Source organism: Sciurus carolinensis, chromosome 11, assembly GCF_902686445.1.
Source record: "Sciurus carolinensis chromosome 11, mSciCar1.2, whole genome shotgun sequence".
NCBI lineage: Eukaryota > Metazoa > Chordata > Mammalia > Rodentia > Sciuridae > Sciurus > Sciurus carolinensis.
The window spans coordinates 57,720,361-57,741,461 of NC_062223.1; the positions used below are offsets into that span (position 1 = coordinate 57,720,361).

At 35.6% G+C, this 21,101-nt stretch overlaps 1 protein-coding gene across 3 annotated transcripts in view; it reads right to left on the minus strand.

Moving 5' to 3' along the window:
• Zdhhc13 (zinc finger DHHC-type palmitoyltransferase 13) overlaps positions 1 to 21,101 on the minus strand; it is a 57,850-nt gene that overhangs the window by 15,973 nt on the left and 20,776 nt on the right. The window contains exons 6-10 of one of the 3 annotated variants that reach the window (XM_047517417.1): positions 20,944 to 21,008; positions 12,814 to 12,976; positions 12,467 to 12,592; positions 6,266 to 6,399; positions 2,548 to 2,648 (exon numbers count right to left, since the gene is read on the minus strand). In XM_047517417.1, coding sequence (XP_047373373.1) covers positions 2,548 to 2,648; positions 6,266 to 6,399; positions 12,467 to 12,592; positions 12,814 to 12,976; positions 20,944 to 21,008 — 589 coding nt within the window. The remainder of the gene's footprint in view (positions 1 to 2,547; positions 2,649 to 6,265; positions 6,400 to 12,466; positions 12,593 to 12,813; positions 12,977 to 20,943; positions 21,009 to 21,101) is intronic. The other 2 variants (XM_047517418.1, XM_047517419.1) reach the window with 2 other exon arrangements.

The window sequence follows — 21,101 nt, forward strand, 5'->3', positions numbered from 1 at the left end:
CTCATAGAACACAAATAAATGTATTACTTGTTTGACATATACTAGGCATCAAAAGAAACTGATAATCTGAGGAGCAAAACTAGAGTGTTCTTAAAATTAGTTTCAACCTGCAGCCTTCCACAGATTTTTTTCCTAACAGTAATTAATAATAAAATATTAAGTATATTTATACAATACCAATTATTAAATGGGGGCCACAGTCATCCCTTTAGCAAAGAGATCCTTGAAGTCACCCCTTAAGCTTTGGTAATACTGTCCCCAATTTACAGAAAAAAGGGAAATTGGTAAAATGAACTTGCCAGATAGTACCTAACTAGTAAGAAAAACAAGTTAAAATCCAAAATCATTCTATCTGATTTCAAAGACTGTATGCTTTCCAGTGTCCCAGACCCTCTTCCCACAATAGACTAGGGACTGTGGGAGCAGATGCCCCCCTCAATTGTTGTGGCAATCTGAGCCAAGACTAGTCGAAATACTTAGGATAGGTTTTCACAGGACAGCACCTCAGTTCATCCACAGGGAAGTTCCAATCCCTTTTAACATTCTGCTTGAAAAACACTGCTCTGATAGTGAAGTATGCCACCTACTGACTCACATGCCCTCAACACTAGCAACTTAAATCAGTACCTTGATCAAATGGTTTTATGTTATACAAGGAAGTAAAACATTCCATCCTGTGAATTCCAACACCTTAACATTCTTCCAGCTATGGAAATGAGTGCTTCTAAGATATAATAGCTCCTTCATAAATAAGTTTCTTGGGCTGGGGAGATAGCTCAGTCGGTAGAATGCCTGGGTTCGATTCCCAGCACCGCCCAAAAAAAAAAAAAAAAAAAAGCTTACCATTAATAAGTTTCTAGTTACATTCAACTGAATATTAACTTCTATAACTAAGGTTTTAAACTATAGTTGTTATATTTTTGTTAATTTTTGATTCTGCAAAATTAAAATAATTAAAAATGATCTGTTAAAATTTTCAAACATTCTAAGTTGCTCAAATTTTAAAAATTTATCAAAAAACCCCAATTTTAAAAATGGTTGAGTTCATTGCTACACAAGCTGGTAAACAAAAGTATCAGTCAACCCTTCTCAGTATCATGTCCATCACTCCAGGATTTATGAGCTTTGGGTCTTCTGCAACTGGTTTTGGTTTAAACTGTGCTGTTATTAAATGTACTCCTCGCTGTTTATAAATATATTCCTGGTTGCTTATTAAGTAACTTTTAATCTAATAATATCTTCCAAGCCTTCATTAAGTGTTGGCAAGAAGGCTGTTGCTTACAGAGGTGCCACCAAATCAATAATTATGAGACAAAGGTTAGGGTAATGAAATCTTTTGAAAAAAGTCTAAAATTTCCATGGTATGCTGTGCCATTCATTTAGACTAAAGGAATCTGAAAAATATTAGACAGTGCTCAGGAATAAAAAGTAGCATTAAAGCAAAAATATGCTGCAATGGAGGCAGATGTATGCACTACATCCATACACCCATCTCATTTCATATTTATTCCTATGAAAAAAATTCTTAAATTTAAGTATTTCTCCTATTCATAATCTATTTATTTCTTTCAGAAAGAGAAATAACAAATAAAGGAATATGCTAAAAGGTATATTTCTAGCCACTACATTCCTTTCCGCCCCCCATCCTGTCAGGAAAGCAAGGTTATAATGAATTCTCAAGCAGGGATCTCAGAAGAGGAAAAGGAAGTCTGGAAAGAGGTGGGAAGATGAAAAATGTGCCCTACCTAATTGGTGTTATAAATAGTTATAACCCCAAGAAGTAACCACCCTCTGCACTTCTATGTGATTGGACCTGATTAACTCAGAAAGGACTACACACTATTGGGCTGGACTTGGATCTGAGCCCTGATGCTCATGTGATAAACCTATATTGGGTGTTTCTTTTTCCCCTTTTAAAACCACAGGCCTACTATCCATCAGCAGGTCATGAAAGAATTAAATGGGCCATGTCTAGAATTTTTTAAAAAGAAACAGGATAATGTAAAACAAGGTAAATTACACATTAGACATGTTGTTATTTGCCAAGTTCATTTAATATTGGGGGCAAAAAATATTTTTTCTGTGGACTGAGAATCAATGTCTTAGATAATAGGTAGAACTGATATTCACCATTATTGAGGAAGCCACAGTTTCCCAAATATCCCTCTTATATAAGGCCATCTTGGTACCCTGAAGACTGAATCATCAACCTAACTGCTGACCAAATTAAAAGAACCATGTGACCTTGAAGAACTCTAGAAACAATCCAATTTACTATAATGGGTTCAAGTAAAACAATAATTCATTCCACTGTTCCTCTCCTACATGTAATTAAAATGGGAAATCTATTATTTTCTAGTATGCTGAGATTACTTCCAGAATCAAGGAAATTTTCAACATTAAACATTCAACCAGAATCAATAATTGAATGGAAATATAAAGTTGCATTCCCTAAGTATTTTCCAATATCTAAATTTCTAACAATAGGCATTACTATCTTTTAAACGTAAAATGAAATATGCATTTAAATTTAAGCCTAAAGGATATCAGGAAAGAATAAGACGAACCAAGTCATAAATATCCAGAAAATGGAACCTAGCAGAAAGACTGCTGGTACGTATATAAGGTTCTTATACCCAACCAAGAACCTAAAAGAAAAAAGATAAACACAAGGTATTAGTAAAATCGATATTAGTATGATTCATGTTGATTTTAGTTCTAAATTCCCCATGTAATGAAAGTAATAATAACAGCAGCAACAGCAATACTTTTCACTTCCTGAGTACTTACCAGTGTCATCTGGCACTTTCCATATGCTCAGTTATACACCACCATCACCCCATTTTACTGTGAGAAAACTGAAATATAAAGATCCTGAAGAAGTGTATATTCTACTTCTTCTAATTTATACACTATTTGTTTCACAGTAACAATATATATTTTCAATCTTTTCTAGATTTAGAGACACTATATTTTTTTTTGGACAATACATTTATAAATATGCCAAAATACAAAAATTCCAAATACTTAAGATTTGCCTTCACATTTTTTAAATTTTTTATTGTTTGTTCTATTTAATAGCAGAATGCACCTTGGTTCATTGTACACAAATGAAGTACAACTTTTTGTTTCTCTAGTTGTACACGATGTAGAGTCACACTATTCATGTAATCATACATGTACATAGGGTAATGATATTTGTCTCATCCACCTTTCCTCCCCCCATTCTCTCCCTTCTCCTCATTTCCCTCTATACCATCCAACATTCCTCCATTCTTCCCTTACCTGTCTCCACCCACCCCCCCACTCCCTCATTATGTATCAGCATTCACTTATCAGAGAAAACATTCGGCTTTTGGCTTTTTGGGATTTTTGCCTTCATATTTAAGCAAGTTTCTTCCAGAGACTAGTTGTATATTTGTGAAACTTATAAATGCATACAACCTTAAGCACTTTGATCATGCAACCAGCTCAAGTAATAGTCACTAAATGAAAAGATACAAAGGCTTAAAATAATACTAACCATCACAACATTAAAAATCTTAGGCAACAAGCAACTTGAAGTCCATATATAATATACTCAAAATGTTTAATACTGCAGTTTCAGAAGAAAAAAAAATCTGTCTTTCACACCAAATACTTAATATAGTCTTCTTATGCATGAATAGTTTTTAACTGAATATATATTAAAATTTCTACTAGAAATAAACAATGGTCGTTGGTTGATATAAAGGACTAAAAAAGTCATCAAGTCCATAACCATAATTAGGACAAAATTGTATTTGAGAAGACTTAATGATCCCCATCTTAGGCACTCAATATGCTACCAGAATAGGACAAATGGAGTCCACACAAACTCCATGATGTGGCCTAAGATTGTGTGGTAAAAATCATATTTACTTAATTAGGTAGTTCAGTAAACTAACTAATTTGTAAGAGCCTACTACTTGTACCTGTCTATTTCTGACAGGTATCACATAGCGACATGGATGAACAGACAACTGCTCCTGGAATCCAATAATAGAAGTTTGCAGCTACTTATTTCCATAAAATTGGAACTCTACAGAGGAGGATAAGAATAATAAAGCAGTAAAGATAAAGTTGTCATATGAATATGACTCAAATTTGAATGGCATACATATGCTGTATAGCACATGAAGCCCTTAATTCACAATCATCAAAAACAAGTTTTCATATAAATTTTTTTATACCTGAGGTTTCAGCTAAAACAAACAAATAGCCAATAATATCTTAAAGACTCCAATTCTGGGTGAGTAGATAGTGCCAGCCCTTGTATCCCCTCTGGAAAAAAAGATTGTGAATCTTGATGATTTGGCTTAAAATTATCTTGGAGGTCAAGTCAATTCAATTAGTGGAAAAGGAAGTAAGGAGGTCTCTTACTTAAAGTATTTGAGCTTTTGTGTCACATTTAAATTCATTTCCAGTCAACTATCTTGTTCTTGGGTGACCAAGTAATAAGATTTCTCTAATATTTTGTTTTCTCTTAAGACAAAAGCAGTGCCTGCTTATTTCAGACAATGCTGACAAGCAAACAAATTTAGGAATAGTTATTATAAACATACCCTGTAGATAGCCAACACTGTTTATTTCCTTTTAATTTTTAATTTTTTTTTTTTTGGCGGTGCTGGGGATCGAACCCAGGGCCTCATGCTTGCAAGGCAAGCACTCTACCGACTGAGCTATCTTCCCAGCCCCTGTTTATTTCCTTTTAGATTCTTTTCTATGGATCATCAGGATTAAAATTTTCTTTTATTCAATGAATGAAAATGTTTAATGGTGGAGACAAGTTTTTTTTTTTTTTTTTGCTTTTATGGACCTTATATTACAGGAAAATGATTAAATGCTATGAAGAAAGTAAAAAGGTAGTTAATCCAGCAGAGTTAATCAGGGATGGCCTAAGAAGGTGATGCTTGAATTGAGGTGACATCTCCAGCTACAGAAAAACACCAGACAAGGATACTAGTAAGAGCCAAGGAAGGTCCCAGGTGGGAACGAGCTTGCTATGTTCCAGGAATAGAAAGAAGGCAGAGTGCAGTATGAGGATGAGGGAAAGGGATGAAGTTGGAAGGGAGGAACGACTTGTATTATCATAGGCAAGCTACTAGAGGGGTTTAACCTGGGAGAAAAGACAAAAATTGATTGGCCTTTTTTAAAAGAACACTTGATTGCTAAGTGGGGATAAATTATAGCAGGTGAAGTTGGGAGACCTGTTGGGAGGCTTGGTCTGTGGTGACAACTAAGAGACAAAGAGAAGCAGACCAATTAGAGGGAGTGCAGGGAGTACTTTTAACAGGTTAGATGTGGGGAGAAAGGAGGGGCAGAGAAACAAGGGTAATAGGAACCAAGCAAGACATCTTTGTTTTTTTTTGTTTTTTGTTTTTTGTTTTGGGTGCTGGAGATCAAACCCAGGGCGGCCTTGTGCTTGTAAGGCAAGCACTCTACCGACTAAGCTATCTCCCCAGTCCCAAGACATCCTTATTCACATGAGGAACTGGAAGTCATTTCAATGAGACAGGGAAAAGAGAAGGAGATGAGACTGGGATTGTAACATGATTATTTAATACTGACCATACGCAGTCACTGTTCTAAGCATTTACATGTATTAATCATGGTAGGTCTATCACGATTAATTATCCTCTTTTTATAGATGAAGAAACCGCACAGAGAGGGAAAGTGACTTGTTCAAGGTCATATTGCTATGTGTAAAAGCTTTACTTGAATCCAGGCAATCTGACTCTTAATCATTAACTATATATAATCAGGTAAGTACTTTCCTAAATATAGAACCATACTACATTTACTACTTTCTAACATCATGTATTTTAATTAGGTTGTTTTAACTAAAAATTATTGAAAGCAACACTAACTAGTTTAAAATAAGTTTAGATTTTAAAAGAGAAAATCACTAGCCCCTAAAAACTCTGAAAAATGGGCAAAAGTACTTCTAGATGCAAAATGGTTACCAAAATCTCTCCATTATTTACTAAAACTAACAATTCAAGCAATGACCCAGGATATTTACTTTCTGATTGTCAATTCAAACAAAGTACTATGTTTAGGCATTTGCTTTCAGCCAGAAAATATGCCACCAACGCCTTTTTGTCCCACCACCCCAAGGATGTTTTTATGCAGTTAAGTAATAGTTATAGCTTGGCATAAATCTGTGATTCCAGCTAATCTACACAGAAACAAGCAATCATGTTGCAAAGGCAATAACCAGTCTTGCAAAGACTAATATACATACCTTGGAAACAAAGACGTCAGAAAGAATAGTGTTACCAGAAGACATCCTTTTAAAAGCCAAGAATCTGAATTGAAGTCCAGTATGTATCCAACAGCCCACATGGTACTCACAGAAAGCATCAGCAGCAGGAAAAGCTATTAAGAGATTCAGAATTTTAGAGCTTATGCATTTTTACCTCCTAAGTATGTCATTATAATTAGCTCAGTACAAGAACCATATCCTAAGTGTATAATAACAGTAAATACAACAGTAGAACTAACAGTTTTTCTTCAAAATTGGTTGACTGATAAACTTGAAATTTGAGCAACTTAACACACTGGAAATGATCCTTTAAAAGTCCTATATTTCATACAATGTTGCTTAAACACATTTTATTTTGCTTTTCTTTCCTTCAAGAAATGGTGGTCTTTTATATAAGTAGTGACAAAAACTGAAATTTAAAAAAAAAATAATTCTTCCAAATAGCATTTTTTATTAGAAAGCATAAAGACTCAATGAGGGGAACAGAAGAACTTCAAATTGGGCACCACATGGTGCCATCCCCTAATCAAGAAGGTTAGAAGGAACAACTCTGCAAAAAAGATAAGCTTAGTTTGGGACACATGAAATTTTAAAACACCTGGATATATCCAGGAGGCAGTTAAAAAAGCAGGCCTACTGTTTCAGAATACTTGAATTTATCAGTATATAGATGGTAAAGCCATTTAAGAACAATATCCCAAAGACTGTGTAGGTAGAAAGGGGCAGTATCTTGGCCAACGCAAACAGTGAAGGTGAGGAACAAAGCTAAGATCCTAAAGGTTGCCATGAAAGTTGGACCAATAAAAGTCAGTCTGGTAAAAGGCAAGATTCAGAAAAACCAGAAAAGAAAACTTCAAGAGAGTGATTCTTGGTGCCAAATGTCATATGGAGATCAAAGACTGAAATATTTCCTCAGGAAGCTAATGATTCAGGTTAATATTGGTAAAGTCAAAAAGAATGAAACTTCTATGATAAAACAGTCTCTGTCTGCACTGAAGCAGGGCTCCACATTTGTGCAATACAGTCCTAACAGCAATATATAAGATCTTGAAAGCAGGCATGGCTTTTGCAACAGCAAAGAGGAAAAGTGTGTTTTGCCTTATCTTCTTCATTCTGACTTCTCTAAGCTATATCTAGGGATTGGTAATTTCAAATGACATCAAATCTTTAAAACAATTCCAATTTGTTTGGTGACACAAAATAAGCAAATTTAGATTTTTAAAGCAAGTAAACACAGAGTCTACAAGCAGGACAGAAATAAGAAGTAAAGATCTCACAATTCTAAATCTCAAGATATAATGCTCAGGAGACACACAATTCATTCATTCACGCCTTTGGGAAACCACAAAGAATTGAGGCTTCAGTTCTAGTTGGGTTCCATGACTAATCTATTAACTTTATAGTACATGAAAAGCTATATCCCCAAGTCTTGGAGGCCACTAAAGGACTGTGTTTTTACTCTGGAAGAAATGGGAAGACATCATAGTTATGTGAGCATATGAATGATAGGATTTTACATTTTCCAAGATTCATCTGCTGTACTAACACGGCATTAGAGAGGTAAGAAGGGGCCAGATTTTAGATATTAACTGAAGAAGAATGAGACAACACATCTTTCTAAGGGACTGGATTTGTGGTATGACAGCGCAAACTAAGACATGATTGGAAAACTAGAGTTGCTACTGAGATGCAGAAGGCTTAGTCAGGAGTGGGGAAGAGATCAGGCATTCAGTTTGTTTGAAACTGAGGACTGAACCTGGAGGCACTCTACCACTGAGCCACATCTGTATCCCTTTTTATTTTTTATTTGGAGATAGGGTCTTGCTAAGTTCATTAAGTTGCTCTGGCTGGCCTTGAACTTGGCAATCCTTCTGACTAAGCCACCCAAGTTGCTGGAATTACAAGTGTATGTCAAGGCACTCAGATTGAAGTTTAGTTTTTTTCTTTTTTTTTTTTTTTAAATTAGTGCATTTTCATTAAACAGAATAATAGATTTCACTGTGGCAGGGCATAGTTTGATCATATCCTCCCCTAGTATAACCTTTCCTTACGCTCTCCTCCCCCTCCCCTGGCCCCCTTCTTCTTTTCTAATAGTCTGTCTCCCTCCTTCTTCCATGTCATCTTTCCTTGTTTTTTGTCTGTTTCTAAATTCCATGTATGGGATAAAATGAAATGTATGTCTTTGAGTCTGGCTTATTTCACTCTAACCTGATCTTCTCCAGTTATATCCATTTTCCAGCAAATGACATGATTTCATTCTTTATGGTTGAATAATACTCTACTGTGTGTATGTACATATATACATCACATTTTCTTTACCCATTTGTCCACTGATGGGCATCTAGGATGATTCTATAACTTGCCTACTGTAAATGTGGCCTGGATAAAAATGGGTATACAGGTTAGCGCTATAGTATGCTGACTTAATTACTTCCGGTATATACTTAAGAGTGATATAGCTGGACCATATGGTAGTTCTATTTTTAGTTTTCTGAGGAACCTTCATATTGGTTTCCCACAGTGGCTATACTGATTTACTTTCCCACCGATAATATATAATGTTCCCTTTATCTTTCTTTTTTTTTGTGTGTGGGGGGTCCCTTTTTCCTCTGCATTCTTGCCAGTATTTATTGGTTTTTGTATTCTTGATGATAGTTGGGGTAAGATAGACTTTCAAGGTAGTTTTGATTTATATTTCTCTTATGGCTAAAGCTGCTAAATGTGTTTTCATATAATTTGTTCTTCTTTTTAGAAGTATCTGTTCAGTTCATATACCCATATACTGATTGAGTTCTGATTTTTCTGTTGTCAATTTTTTTGAGTTCTTTATATATTTTAGATATTAACCCCCTGTAGGAAGAGTAGCTGACAAAGCTTTTCTCCCATTCTGTAGGTTGTTTCTTCATTCTGTTGTTTTCTTTTCTGTACAGTTTTTAAATTGATGGCATTCCACTTGTTGATTCTTACCATTATATCCTTTTTAAAACATTTATTTTTTTTTTATTTTTGGTACCAGGGATGGAACCCAGGGGCACTTAACCACTTAACCAGATCCCCAGGTCTTTCATTTTTTTTTGAGTCAGGGTCTTGCTAAGTTGTTTAGGGCCTCGCTAAATTGCTAAGGCTGGCTTTGAGCTTGTGCTCCAACTGCCTCAGCCTCCTGAGTCACTGGGATTACATGTGTGCATCACCACACCTGGGTTGTGACTATTATTTCCTGAGCTTTTGGAATCTTGTTCAGGAAGTTGTTGCCTACAACTTGTTTCCTCTGTTTTCTTCTAGCAGTTTTAAAGTTCTAGGGTTACATTTAGGTCTTTTATCTATTTTTAGATGATTTTTATACAGGAAGAGAAATAGGGATCTAGTTTTAATCTTCTATATATGAATATCCAGTTTTCCCAGAAACATTATTTAAAGGTGTCTTTTCTCCAGTGTGTTTTTGGCATCTTTGACAAGAATCAAAGGGCTGTAGCTGCATGGGTTTATCTGTGTCCCCTACTCTATTCCATTGGTCTATGTATCTGTTTTTATACCAGTAGTATGCTGTTTTTGTTTACATGGCTGTATAGTATAATTTCAAATTGGGTATTGTGAGGCCTCCATTACTCCCTTTGCTCAGGATTGTTTTTGTTATTCAGTGTCTTCTGTGCTTCCATGTGAATTTTAGAATTTTTTTCAGTTCTGTGAATTATGTTATTGGTATTTTGATGGGGACTGCACTGAATCCACAGACCACTTTCTGTAATATGGTCATTTTAATGATACTAATTCTGCCAATCTATGAACATAGGAAGTCTTTCCATTTTCTAGTGTTATCTTCAATTTCTCTCTTCAGTGTTCTGTAATTTTCATAGTAGTTATCTTCATCCCTTTGATTGGGTTTATTCTTAGTTTTTCTTTTTTGGCTAGTGGAACTATTTTCCCAATTTCTTTCTCAGAGGATTTATTATTGGTGTATAGAAAAGCTATTAATTTTTCGGTTGATTTTGTATTCTGCTACTTTGCAGCATTTGTTTATCAGATCCAAAAGTCTTCTGGTGGAGTCTTCAGGGTCTTCTAAGTACAGGATCATATCACCTACAAATAGGGACAATTTGATTTCCTCCTTTCCTATTTTTATCCTATTTATTTTTTTCTCTTGCCTAACTGCTCTGGCTAAAATATCAAATAGTACATTAAATAGGTAGGTGATAATGGACATCCTTGTCTCATTCCTGATTTCAGAGGAAATGCTTCCATATTCTCCCCATTCAGTACAATGTTGGCTATAGGTTTTTTGTATATAGCCTTTATCATTAGATTGAGGTTAGATTCTCCTACACCCTAGGTCCTTCAAGGCTTTTATCATGAAGGGATGTTGAATTTTGTTGGAAGACTTTCTGTAACTATTGAAATGATCAAATGATCTTTATTCTTGATTCTATTTATGTGGCATATCATATTTATTGATTTGCATTTGCTAAACTACCCTCACATCCCTGGAATAAAACCAACATGCTTATGGTATATGATCTTTTAATGTGCTGTTGACTTTGGTTTGCAAGTATTTTACTGAGGATTTTTTGAGTCTATGTTCATCAAGGATACTGATCTATTGTTCTCTTGTTTTTGTTGTGACCTTACCTGCTTTTGGCATCAGGATTATTGATAAGTTAACTTGGAAACATTCCTTCCTTTTCCATTTCATGAAATAGTTTGAGGAATTGGTGTTACTTCTATAAAGGTCTGGTAAAATTCAGTGGTGAATTCATCAGGTCCTAGGCTTTTCCTTGTTTGGAGACTTTTTAAAAAATTTTAATTCTAATTATTTTTTTATTTTTACAGACTGCATTTTGATTCACTGTATACAAATGGGGTACATCATTTTGTTTCTGTGGTTGTGCACAATGTAGAATCATACATTTGTGTAATCATACATAGGGTAATGATGTAATAATGTCTGTCTCATTCCAAAGAGACATTTTATTAACATTTCAATCTCACTGCTTGTTATCCATCTGTTTAGGTTTTTTTATATCCTTTGGGTTCAATTTTGGTAGGTCTAGAATGCATTAATTTTGTGTAGATTTTCCAGTTTACTGGAATATAAGTCTTCAAAATAGTCCTTAATGATTCTCTGGATTGCAGCCATATCTGATAGAAAAATTCTCCTTTCTGTTTCTCAGTTTATTAATTTGGGTCTTCTCTTTCTTTTGGTTAATCTGGCTAAGGATTTATTGATTCTCTTTATCTTTTCAAAGAACTCTTTGTTTCACTGATCCTTTGGATTCTTTTAGTCTCTAGTTCATTACTTTCAGCTCTGATATTTATTATTTCTTTCCTTCTATTGATTTTGGGTTTGTTTTGTTTTTGTTTTTCTAAGACCTTGAGATACATCTTTATTTATTTGAGATCTGATTTTTTAATGTAGGCACCCACAGTTATAAACTTCCCTTTTAGAACTGCTTCTGCTGTAATCCCAGATTCAGGAGTTCAGTTTTTGATATGTTATTGTTGCAGATGTCTAATAGACACTAAACTGGATAAGTCAAGTAGACAACTAGACTTACAAATCTGGAAAGTTCTAGATTAGAGAGCTAAGCCTGGGAGTTGTCAAGATAGAGATGCTATGTAGAGAAGGAATAGACAGAAAAGAGGTTAAAGGACAAGATCCTGGGACTCCTACCAATGAAAACTAGGCAGGAAAGTGGAGAAAATAGCAAATGAGAATGAGTAGTAGTCTTTTCTCTTTCATGTATCTAAATGCAAAATAGGTGTAGCATTCATAATGATCCCCTACATGGAAATCTGGTATTTGTTAATTTTTAATCACTCTGAAAGTATAATTACTAAGTTTTATTAGATAATGTTATCATATTTGAAAACAATAGAAACTGCAGAATATTCAATACTCCATTTTGACAATTTGAATTAAATGTTATTATTTTCCTTTAAAGAAAAATTTAATAAGTAATAACCTCATTTAAAAAAAAGCTTCTATAAATTCTTTACAACAATGCATGTTTCCTTTTGCTTCATTTTCATTTTAATTCACTCACTATGTAAATGTGGAATACAGCATAACATTCACAAGATAGCATATACAAAACCAACTCTCTGGTTTTCCCTATTGCTCTAAAAAGCAAAAACAAATGAACAAAAATTTCTCATATCCCAGAGAATAGCGCCACATGAAAATACCTCGCTTTTCTGCAGCCATCTCCAAAGTTGGAATTTCTGGTTGGCTCTCATTTTGGCTTCTGTTTTTAGCATGTGAATAATGAGCTGATTTTTGTTTTGCAGAGCCATATCAAGAGGAGTTAGTCCCTTAAAAAAATCAGTTACATTTTTGACATATTATAGGTGTTAAACATTTTTTTTCATCAGAATCATAGATTTAACATATTTACTCTAAGGGCAATTAGCTATCATTGTTTATATTTATTTTGTGGTCAATGAAAATAAACATGTAGCTTATCTTTTTCTAAAATGATTAATCTTCGAACTGAAAATACAGTAAACTAAAGGAGATAAGTACCTGGTCATACCTTAACATTTCGGACATCCAGACTGGAACCAGCTTCCAAAAGTTTATCAACTGCATTAACATTTCCTGCTGTAACTGCCCAGTGAAGTGGAGTGTTTTGGTGTATTTTATCAACAACATTGAGAGAAGGATTAAACTTTAAAAGAAATCCAGTTGGTTCTGGCCTGTCTCAAAATAATAAAATACCAAGAGATATTAAGAGGGATGATGATTTGAAGAGTCATGATAAATAATTCATCAATTAACCAATCAGTTAAGTATTCTAAACAACTAAGGAACTGCTTTGTGCAGAGTTCCATTCTAGGTACTAACAGAAGAGATTAAAAAAAACGACATACATTAAATGACAGTCTGCTAAACACATAATTTAAACATCAATACAGTGGAATAAGAAAAATCTTTACTTTCATACTGTTACTCTATTGATTAACACTTTTTAAAATTGTGGATTTAACTTTAGCCAATATTAAATGCTATGTTATTTATTCAATTTAACAACTAAATGTAAAATGTTTTATCTGAGCAGATAAACCCAAAGCTACTTCATACTCTTCCTTTAAACAATTATTAAATAAAGCATGTACAAATACAGATTGGCTATATCTTATCCAAAATGCTTAGGATGATTTTAAATTTTTTAAAAATTTTGAAATATTTACACATAATATAATGAGATATTTTCAGGATAGGACCCACAGCTAAACAAAAAAATTCACTTATGTTTCATATACACCTTATACACATATCCTGGAGTTCTACGGTTAATAATTTTGTTCATGAAATCAAGTTTCATGATATGAAAATTTCCACTTGTGGCAATATATTTGGGCTCAAAAATGTTTAGATTTTGCAGCATATTTCAGATTTTCAGATTAGGGATGCACTTAATTCAAGTGCCCTAAAATATTGTACAGTTTAGAAAGATATGGACTAGAAGATAAATTCAATAAAATATTTTCATGCTAATCAATACCTTTCCTTCCTTCATACTCAAGAGTGTAAAGAAGTATATGAAGTATTTTAGAGTATGAAGAGTGTAGCTTTTTACCAAGAAAAATAATATTCTAGCATGATTATTCAATGAAGATCTTTAGAGATTATACCTGACTTCAAGAGCTATCAGTGAAGAGAAAATGCTTTCTTCCTTTTATTTTTGATCCTGGGAACTGAACCCAGAAGCATTCTACCTCTGAGTTACATCCTGAGCCCTTTTTTAACTTTTATTTTGAGACAGGGTCTTGCTAAATTGCCCAGACTAGCTTCAAATTTAGCCTTCGGAGTAGCTGGGAAAAAAAAGTGTTGTATCGCCACACTCAGAGAAAATGCTTTCTAACAAAATTTGACCTCAGCCCCATCATTCCATGAAAAAACAGAGGAAAAAAAAAAAAAGAGAGAGAGAGAGACATAATTAAAAGAAACTCAGATCCTACAAGAGAAATCCTAAGGAAAAGCAGAATGGCAATTCAGTTCAAGGGCAGAAACAAATTGAAAAAGTTAAACTGTAGTGTGCATTTGCACAGATAAATACGAGAAGCTGGACTACAATCTAGTCATTAATTATGTTTGTTTATAAACTATACAGAAAAAGTTACATATATATCTAATGTGACATGTAAATAGACTCCTTTAATAGGTCAGTTACAATTAATATTTTCAGAGCAGTTAACAATAATGTCAGAGAATTTCAAAATTTATTGTTTTCTGGAAAGCAGACTGATCATCCAGATTTCAAATTATGACAATATTTAAACTTGTAACTATCTTTTTAAAATGCAAAAAAAAAAAAAAAAAATCAGTCGTGTTAACAAGTATAAGCTAAGAAATCAAATTTTTCGAATTTTTCACCAAAGCTTTCAGAGAAGAGAAATTTTTTTTTTTATTTTTATTTTTTTTTTTTAACTTTTTTTAAATTTTTTTACATTTACATAGGGTAATGATGTTTATTTTATTTTTCCCCTCCCCCCACCCCTCCCACCCCTCTTTTCCCTCTACACAGTCCTTCTTTCCTTCATTCTTGCTGCTCTCCTTAGCCTAACTCTAAACCTAACCCTAAACCTAATGCTAGCCCCTCCCACCCCCCATTATATGTCCTCATCCGCTTATCAGCGAGATCATTCGTCCTTTAGTTTTTTGAGATTGGCTTATCTCACTTAGCATGATATTCTCCAATTTCGACCATTTGCCTACAAATGCCATAATTTTATCATTCTTCATTGCGGAGTAATATTCCATTGTATAAATATGCCACAGTTTCTTTATCCATTCATCAACTGAAGGGCATCTAGGTTGGTTCCACAATCTGGCTATGGTGAATTGAGCAGCAATGAACATTGATGTGGCTGCATCTCTGTAGTATGCTGATTTTAAGTCCTTTGGGTATAGGCCAAGGAGTGGGATAGCTGGGTCAAATGGTGTTTCTATTCCAAGCTTTCTGAGGAATCTCACACTGCTTTCCAGAGTGGCTGCACTAATTTGCAACCCCACCAGCAATGTATGAGTGATCCTTTTTCACCACATCCTCGCCAACACCTATTGTTGCTTGTATTCTTGATAATCGCCATTCTAATTGGGGTGAGATGAAATCTTAGGGTAGTTTTGATTTGCATTTCCCTTATTACTAGGGATGTTGAACATTTTTTCATATATCTGTTGATTGCTTGTACATCTTCTTCTGTGAAGTGTCTGTTCATTTCCTTAGCCCATTTGTTGATTGGATTATTTGTATTCTTTGTGTAGAGTTTTTTGAGTTCTTTATAGATTCTGGAAATTAGCGCTCTATCTGAAGTATGGTTGGCAAAGATATTCTCCCACTCTGTAGGCTCTCTCTTCACATTTCTGAGAGTTTCCTTTGCTGAGAGAAAGCTTTTAAGTTTGAATCTATCCCAGTTGTTGATTCTTGCTTTTATTTCTTGTGCTATGGGAGTCCTGTTAAGGAAATCTGATCCTGAGCCAACAAGTTGAAGATTTGGACCTACTTTTTCTTCTATAAGATGCAGGGTCTCTGGTCTGATTCCGAGGTCCTTGATCCATTTTGAGTTGAGTTTTGTGTAGGGTGAGAGATAGGGGTTTAATTTCATTCTATTGCATATGGTTTTCCAGTTTTCCCAGCACCATTTGTTGAAGAGGCTATCTTTTCTCCACTGCATATTGTTGGAACCTTTGTCTAGTATGAGAAAATTGTATTTATTTGGGTTTGTGTCCATGTCCTCTATTCTGTACCACTGATCTACCTGTCTATTTTGGTACCAATACCATGCCGTTTTTGTTACTATTGCTTTGTCGTAGAGTTGAAGATCTGGTATTGCGATACCCCCTGCTTCGCTCTTTCTACTGAGGGTCGCTTTAGCTATTCTGGGTTTTTTATTCTTCCAGATGAATTTCATAATTGCTTGCTCTATTTCAGCAAGGTACATCATTGGGATTTTAATTGGAATTGCATTGAATCTGTATAGCACTTTAGGTAGTATAGCCATTTTGACAATATTAATTCTGCCTATCCAGGAACATGGGAGATCTTTCCATCTTCTAAGGTTTTCTTGAATTTCTTTCTTTAGTGTTCTGTAGTTCTCATTGTAGAGGTCTTTCACCTCTTTTGTGAGATTGATTCCCAAGTACTTTATTTTTTTCGATGCTATTGTGAATGGGGTAGTTTTCCTAATTTCTCTTTCTGAAGATTCATCACTTATGTATAAAAATGCATTGGATTTATGAGCATTGATCTTGTAACCTGCTACTTTACTGAATTCACTTATGAGTTCTAAAAGTTTTCTGGTGGAATTTCCAGGTTCCTCTAAATATATAATCATGTCATCAGCGAATAGGGATAGTTTGAGTTCTTCTTTTCCTATTCGTATCCCTTTAATTTCTTTGGTTTGTCTGATTGCTCTGGCTAGAGTCTCAAGAACGATGTTGAATAGAAGCGGTGAAAGAGGGCATCCCTGCCTTGTTCCAGTTTTTAGGGGGAACGCTTTCAGTTTTTCACCATTTAGAATGATATTAGCCATGGGCTTAGCGTAGATTGCCTTTAAATGTTTAGGAATGTTCCCACTACCCCAATTTTTTCTAGTGTTTTGAGCATGAAGGGATGCTGTATTTTATCAAATGCTTTTTCTGCATCTATTGAAATAATCATGTGATTCTTAACTTTAAGTCTGTTGATATGGTGAATGACATTTATTGATTTCCGAATGTTGAACCAACCTTGCATCCCTGGGATAAAACCCACTTAATCATAGTGCACTATCTTTTTAATACATTTTTGTATGCGATTTGCTAAAATTTTGTTGAGAATTTTTGCATCGATATTCATTAAGGATATTGGTCTGAAATTTTCTTTCCTCGATGTGTCTCTGTCTGGTTTAGGTATCAGGGTGATATTGGCTTCATAGAATGAGTTTGGGAGAGTTCCCTCCTCTTCTATTTCATGGAATAGTTTGAGAAGTATTGGAATGAGCTCTTCTTTAAAGGTTTTGTAGAACTCGGCTGAGAACCCATCTGGTCCTGGACTTTTCTTTGTTGGTAGGCTTTTGATGACCTCTTCTATTTCATTACTTGAAATTGGTTTATTTAAGTTGTGTATGTCCTCCTCGTTCAGTTTAGGTAGTTCATATGTCTCTAGAAATTTGTTGATGTCTTCGAGGTTTTCTGTTTTGTTGGAGTATAGATTTTCGAAATAGCTTCTAATTATGTTTTGTATTTCACTCGTGTCTGTTGTGATGTTTCCTTGTTCATTCCGAATTTTAGTAATTTGAGTTTTCTCCCTCTTTCTCTTTGTTAGTGTGGCTAAGGGTTTATCAATTTTATTTATTTTTTCAAAGAACCAACTATTTATTTTGTTAATTTTTCCAATTGTTTCTTTTGTTTCGATTTCGTTGATTTCGGCTCTGATTTTAACTATTTCCTGTCTTCTACTACTTTTGGTATTGGTCTGCTCTTCTTTTTCTAGGGCTTTGAGTGTTAAGTCGTTTATTTGTTGATTTCTACTTCTTTTTTTGAATGCACCCCATGAAATAAATCTTCCTCTAAATACTGCTTTCATAGTGTCCCAGAGATTTTGATATGATGTGTCTTTGTTCTCGTTTACTTCTAAGAATTTTTTTATTTCCCTCCTGATGTCTTCTGTTATCCATTCATCATATAATAGTGTATTATTTAGTCTCCAGGTATTGGAGAGGTTTCTGTTTTTTATTCTGTCATTTATTTCTAATTTCAATCCATTATGATCTGATAGAGTACAAGGTAGTATCTCTATCTTCTTGTATTTGCTAACAGTAGCTTTGTGGCATAAAATATGGTCTATTTTAGAGAAGGATCCATGTGCTGCTGAGAAGAAAGTGTATTCGTTCTTTGTTGGATGGTATATTCTATATATGTCCGTTAAGTCTAAATTGCTGATTGTGTTGTTGAGATCTATAGTTTCTTTATTCAATTTTTGTTTGGACGATCTATCCAGTGGTGAGAGAGGTGTGTTAAAATCGCCTAGTATTATTGTGTTGTGGTCTATTCGAATTCTGTAATTGAGAAGGATTTGTTTGACGTACGTGGATGAGCCAATGTTCGGGGCATAGATATTTATGATTGTTATATCTTGCTGATTTATGCTTCCCTTAAGCAGCATGTAATGTCCTTCTTTATCCCTTCTGATTAGTTTTGGTTTGAAGTCCACATTATCTGAGATGAGGATGGATACTCCAGCTTTTTTGCTGTGTCCGTGTGCATGGTATGTTTTTCCCCATCCTTTCACCTTTAGTCTATGGGTGTCTCTTTCTATGAGGTGAGTCTCTTGCAGGCAGCATATTGTTGGATTTTTCTTTTTAATCCAATCTGCCAGTCTGTGTCTTTTGATTGATGAATTCAGGCCATTAACATTCAGGGTTATTATTGTGATATGATTTGTATTCCCAGTCAATTGACTCATATTTGTTTTTGACATGATTTGGTTTCTCCTTTATTTGGCTATTCCTTTAGGCTAGCGCCTCCTGTTGCTGATTTGCATCGTTGTTTTTCATCTCTTCCTCATGGAATATTTTGCTGAGAATGTTCTGTAATGCTGGCTTTCTTTTTGTAAATTCCTTTAGCTTTTGTTTATCATGGAAGGATCTTATTTCATCGTCAAATTTGAAGGTAAGTTTTGCTGGGTATAAGATTCTTGGTTGGCATTCGTTTTCTTTCAGGGCTTGGTATATGTTGTTCCAGGCCCTTCTAGCTTTTAGGGTCTGGATTGAAAAATCTGCTGATATTCTTATTGGCTTCCCTCTGAATGTAATTTGATTCTTTTCTCTCGCGGCCTTTAAAATTCTGTCTTTATTTTGTATGTTAGGTATTTTCATAATAATGTGCCTTGGTGTGGGTCTGTTGTAATTTTGTATGTTTGGAGTTCTATAAGCCTCTTGTACTTGGTTTTCCATTTCATTCTTCAGATTTGGGAAATTTTCTGTTATTATTTCATTGAATAGATTGTTCATTCCTTTGGTTTGTTTCTTTAAGCCTTCCTCAATCCCAATAATTCTTAAATTTGGCCTTTTCATGATATCCCATAATTTTTGTAGATTCTGTTCATGATTTCTTACCATTTCTGTTTGGCCAACTTTGCTTTCAAGATTAAATAATTTGTCTTCAATGTCTGAGGTTCTGTCTTCCAGGTGTTCTATCCTATTGGTTATGCTTTCTATGGAGTTTTTAACTTGGTTTATTGTTTCCTTCATTTCAAGGATTTCAGTTTGGTTTTTTTTCAGTATCTCTAACTCTTTATTGAAATGATCTCTTGCTTCCCGTATTTGGTCTTTTAACTGTTGATTGGTGCGATCATTTAATGCCTGCATTTGCTCTTTCATCTCCTCCTTCAATGCCTGCATTTGCTCTTTCATCTCCTCATTAGCTTCCCTGATCGTTTTAATTACGTACATTCTAAACTCCCTTTCTGACATTTCTTCTGCTGTGCTGTCATTGGGTTTTATTGATGTAGTATCTCGGTTTGTTTGGGACATTTTCTTCCCTTGTTTTCTCATATTGGTCAGTTGTCAGTGGGACCCTGAGATATTGCAGTTTTCCGCTACTGGCTTATAGTGTCCCGGTAGATTTCCAGTGTATCACCTCCCAGCCTTCAGTAGCCTGATGTCTTGGAGGAATCTGATAAAGCAGCTCATCCGAAGAAAACTGCCCCTAGCCCCCTACTGGTTCCACGGTTTGAACTGGCTCTGTGCGGAAATGCTCTCACTATGGGCCTGCGCCGTGCAGCTGGCCGTGTGGGAGGAGCCCACTGCCGGAGTGTGGAAGGCTACCTTGGGAAGACTCTAGCTGCCCTGCCCGGCTCCAATAAGCCACCTCTATCTGGGCCTGCCACCCGGGCCGAGCTTTACCCAGTGGGCAGATTCACCCGTGGCTCTATTTCAGTCCGAGTCTCTCAATGCCTCCCCTTCTTAACTCCTGGGTTCTAGAGCGACTAGGGGTGCAGTCTCCCTCTAGGCCGCCATCTTGGATCGCCCCGTGAAGAGAGCCTGAGGCCGGAGTGGGCAGAGCCGCCTGAAGAGGTCTCTGGCTGCCCTGCCCTAATCCCAGAGGCTGCTTGCTGATCGCGGCACTCCGCTGGTTCGTTGCTGGAGTATGCTGCGCTGCAGGGGCTCCGGGACTCGGAGCTTATTCTGGTCAGAAAGGCTCTCACTAGCGGGCCAGTTCCGTTCCGAGAACCTGGAGAAGCTGGCTGTGTGGGCGGGGCCCACCGCCGGAGCGCACAGGGCTGCCTGTGAATGACTCTAGCTGCCCTGCCCGGCTCCGATAAGCCACCTCTATCTGGGCCTGCCACCCAGGCCGAGCTTTACCCAGTGGGCAGACTCACCCGTGGCTCTATTTCAGTCCGAGTCTCTCAATGCCTCCCCTTCTTAACTCCAGGGTTCTGGAGCGACTGGGGGTGCAGTCTCCCTCTAGGCCGCCATCTTGGATCGCCCCCGAGAAATTTATTTCAATGGTGCATTTCTAACTACAACTACCTCAAAAGTCCATATCACAGTTCCAGAATAGAAAAGTATCTTCATCAGCATGTACTAACATCTCAGTTGAAATACCTAGAACTATATTCACAGAAAAGAAATTGTAGGAACCAAGAATCAGACTGCAGCAATTCAATTAAACTTACCCAATTACTTTGTGAGCTGATAACATGAGAGGCGTCTGCCCGTTTACATCTGTCATATTCACACTCTATTCAAAAAGAAGAAACTATTAACAAAACTGTAAACACAGTCAAAAGCCTTGTTTCCCTCTCAATAGAAATACTTCTTTAATCTGTGTAAT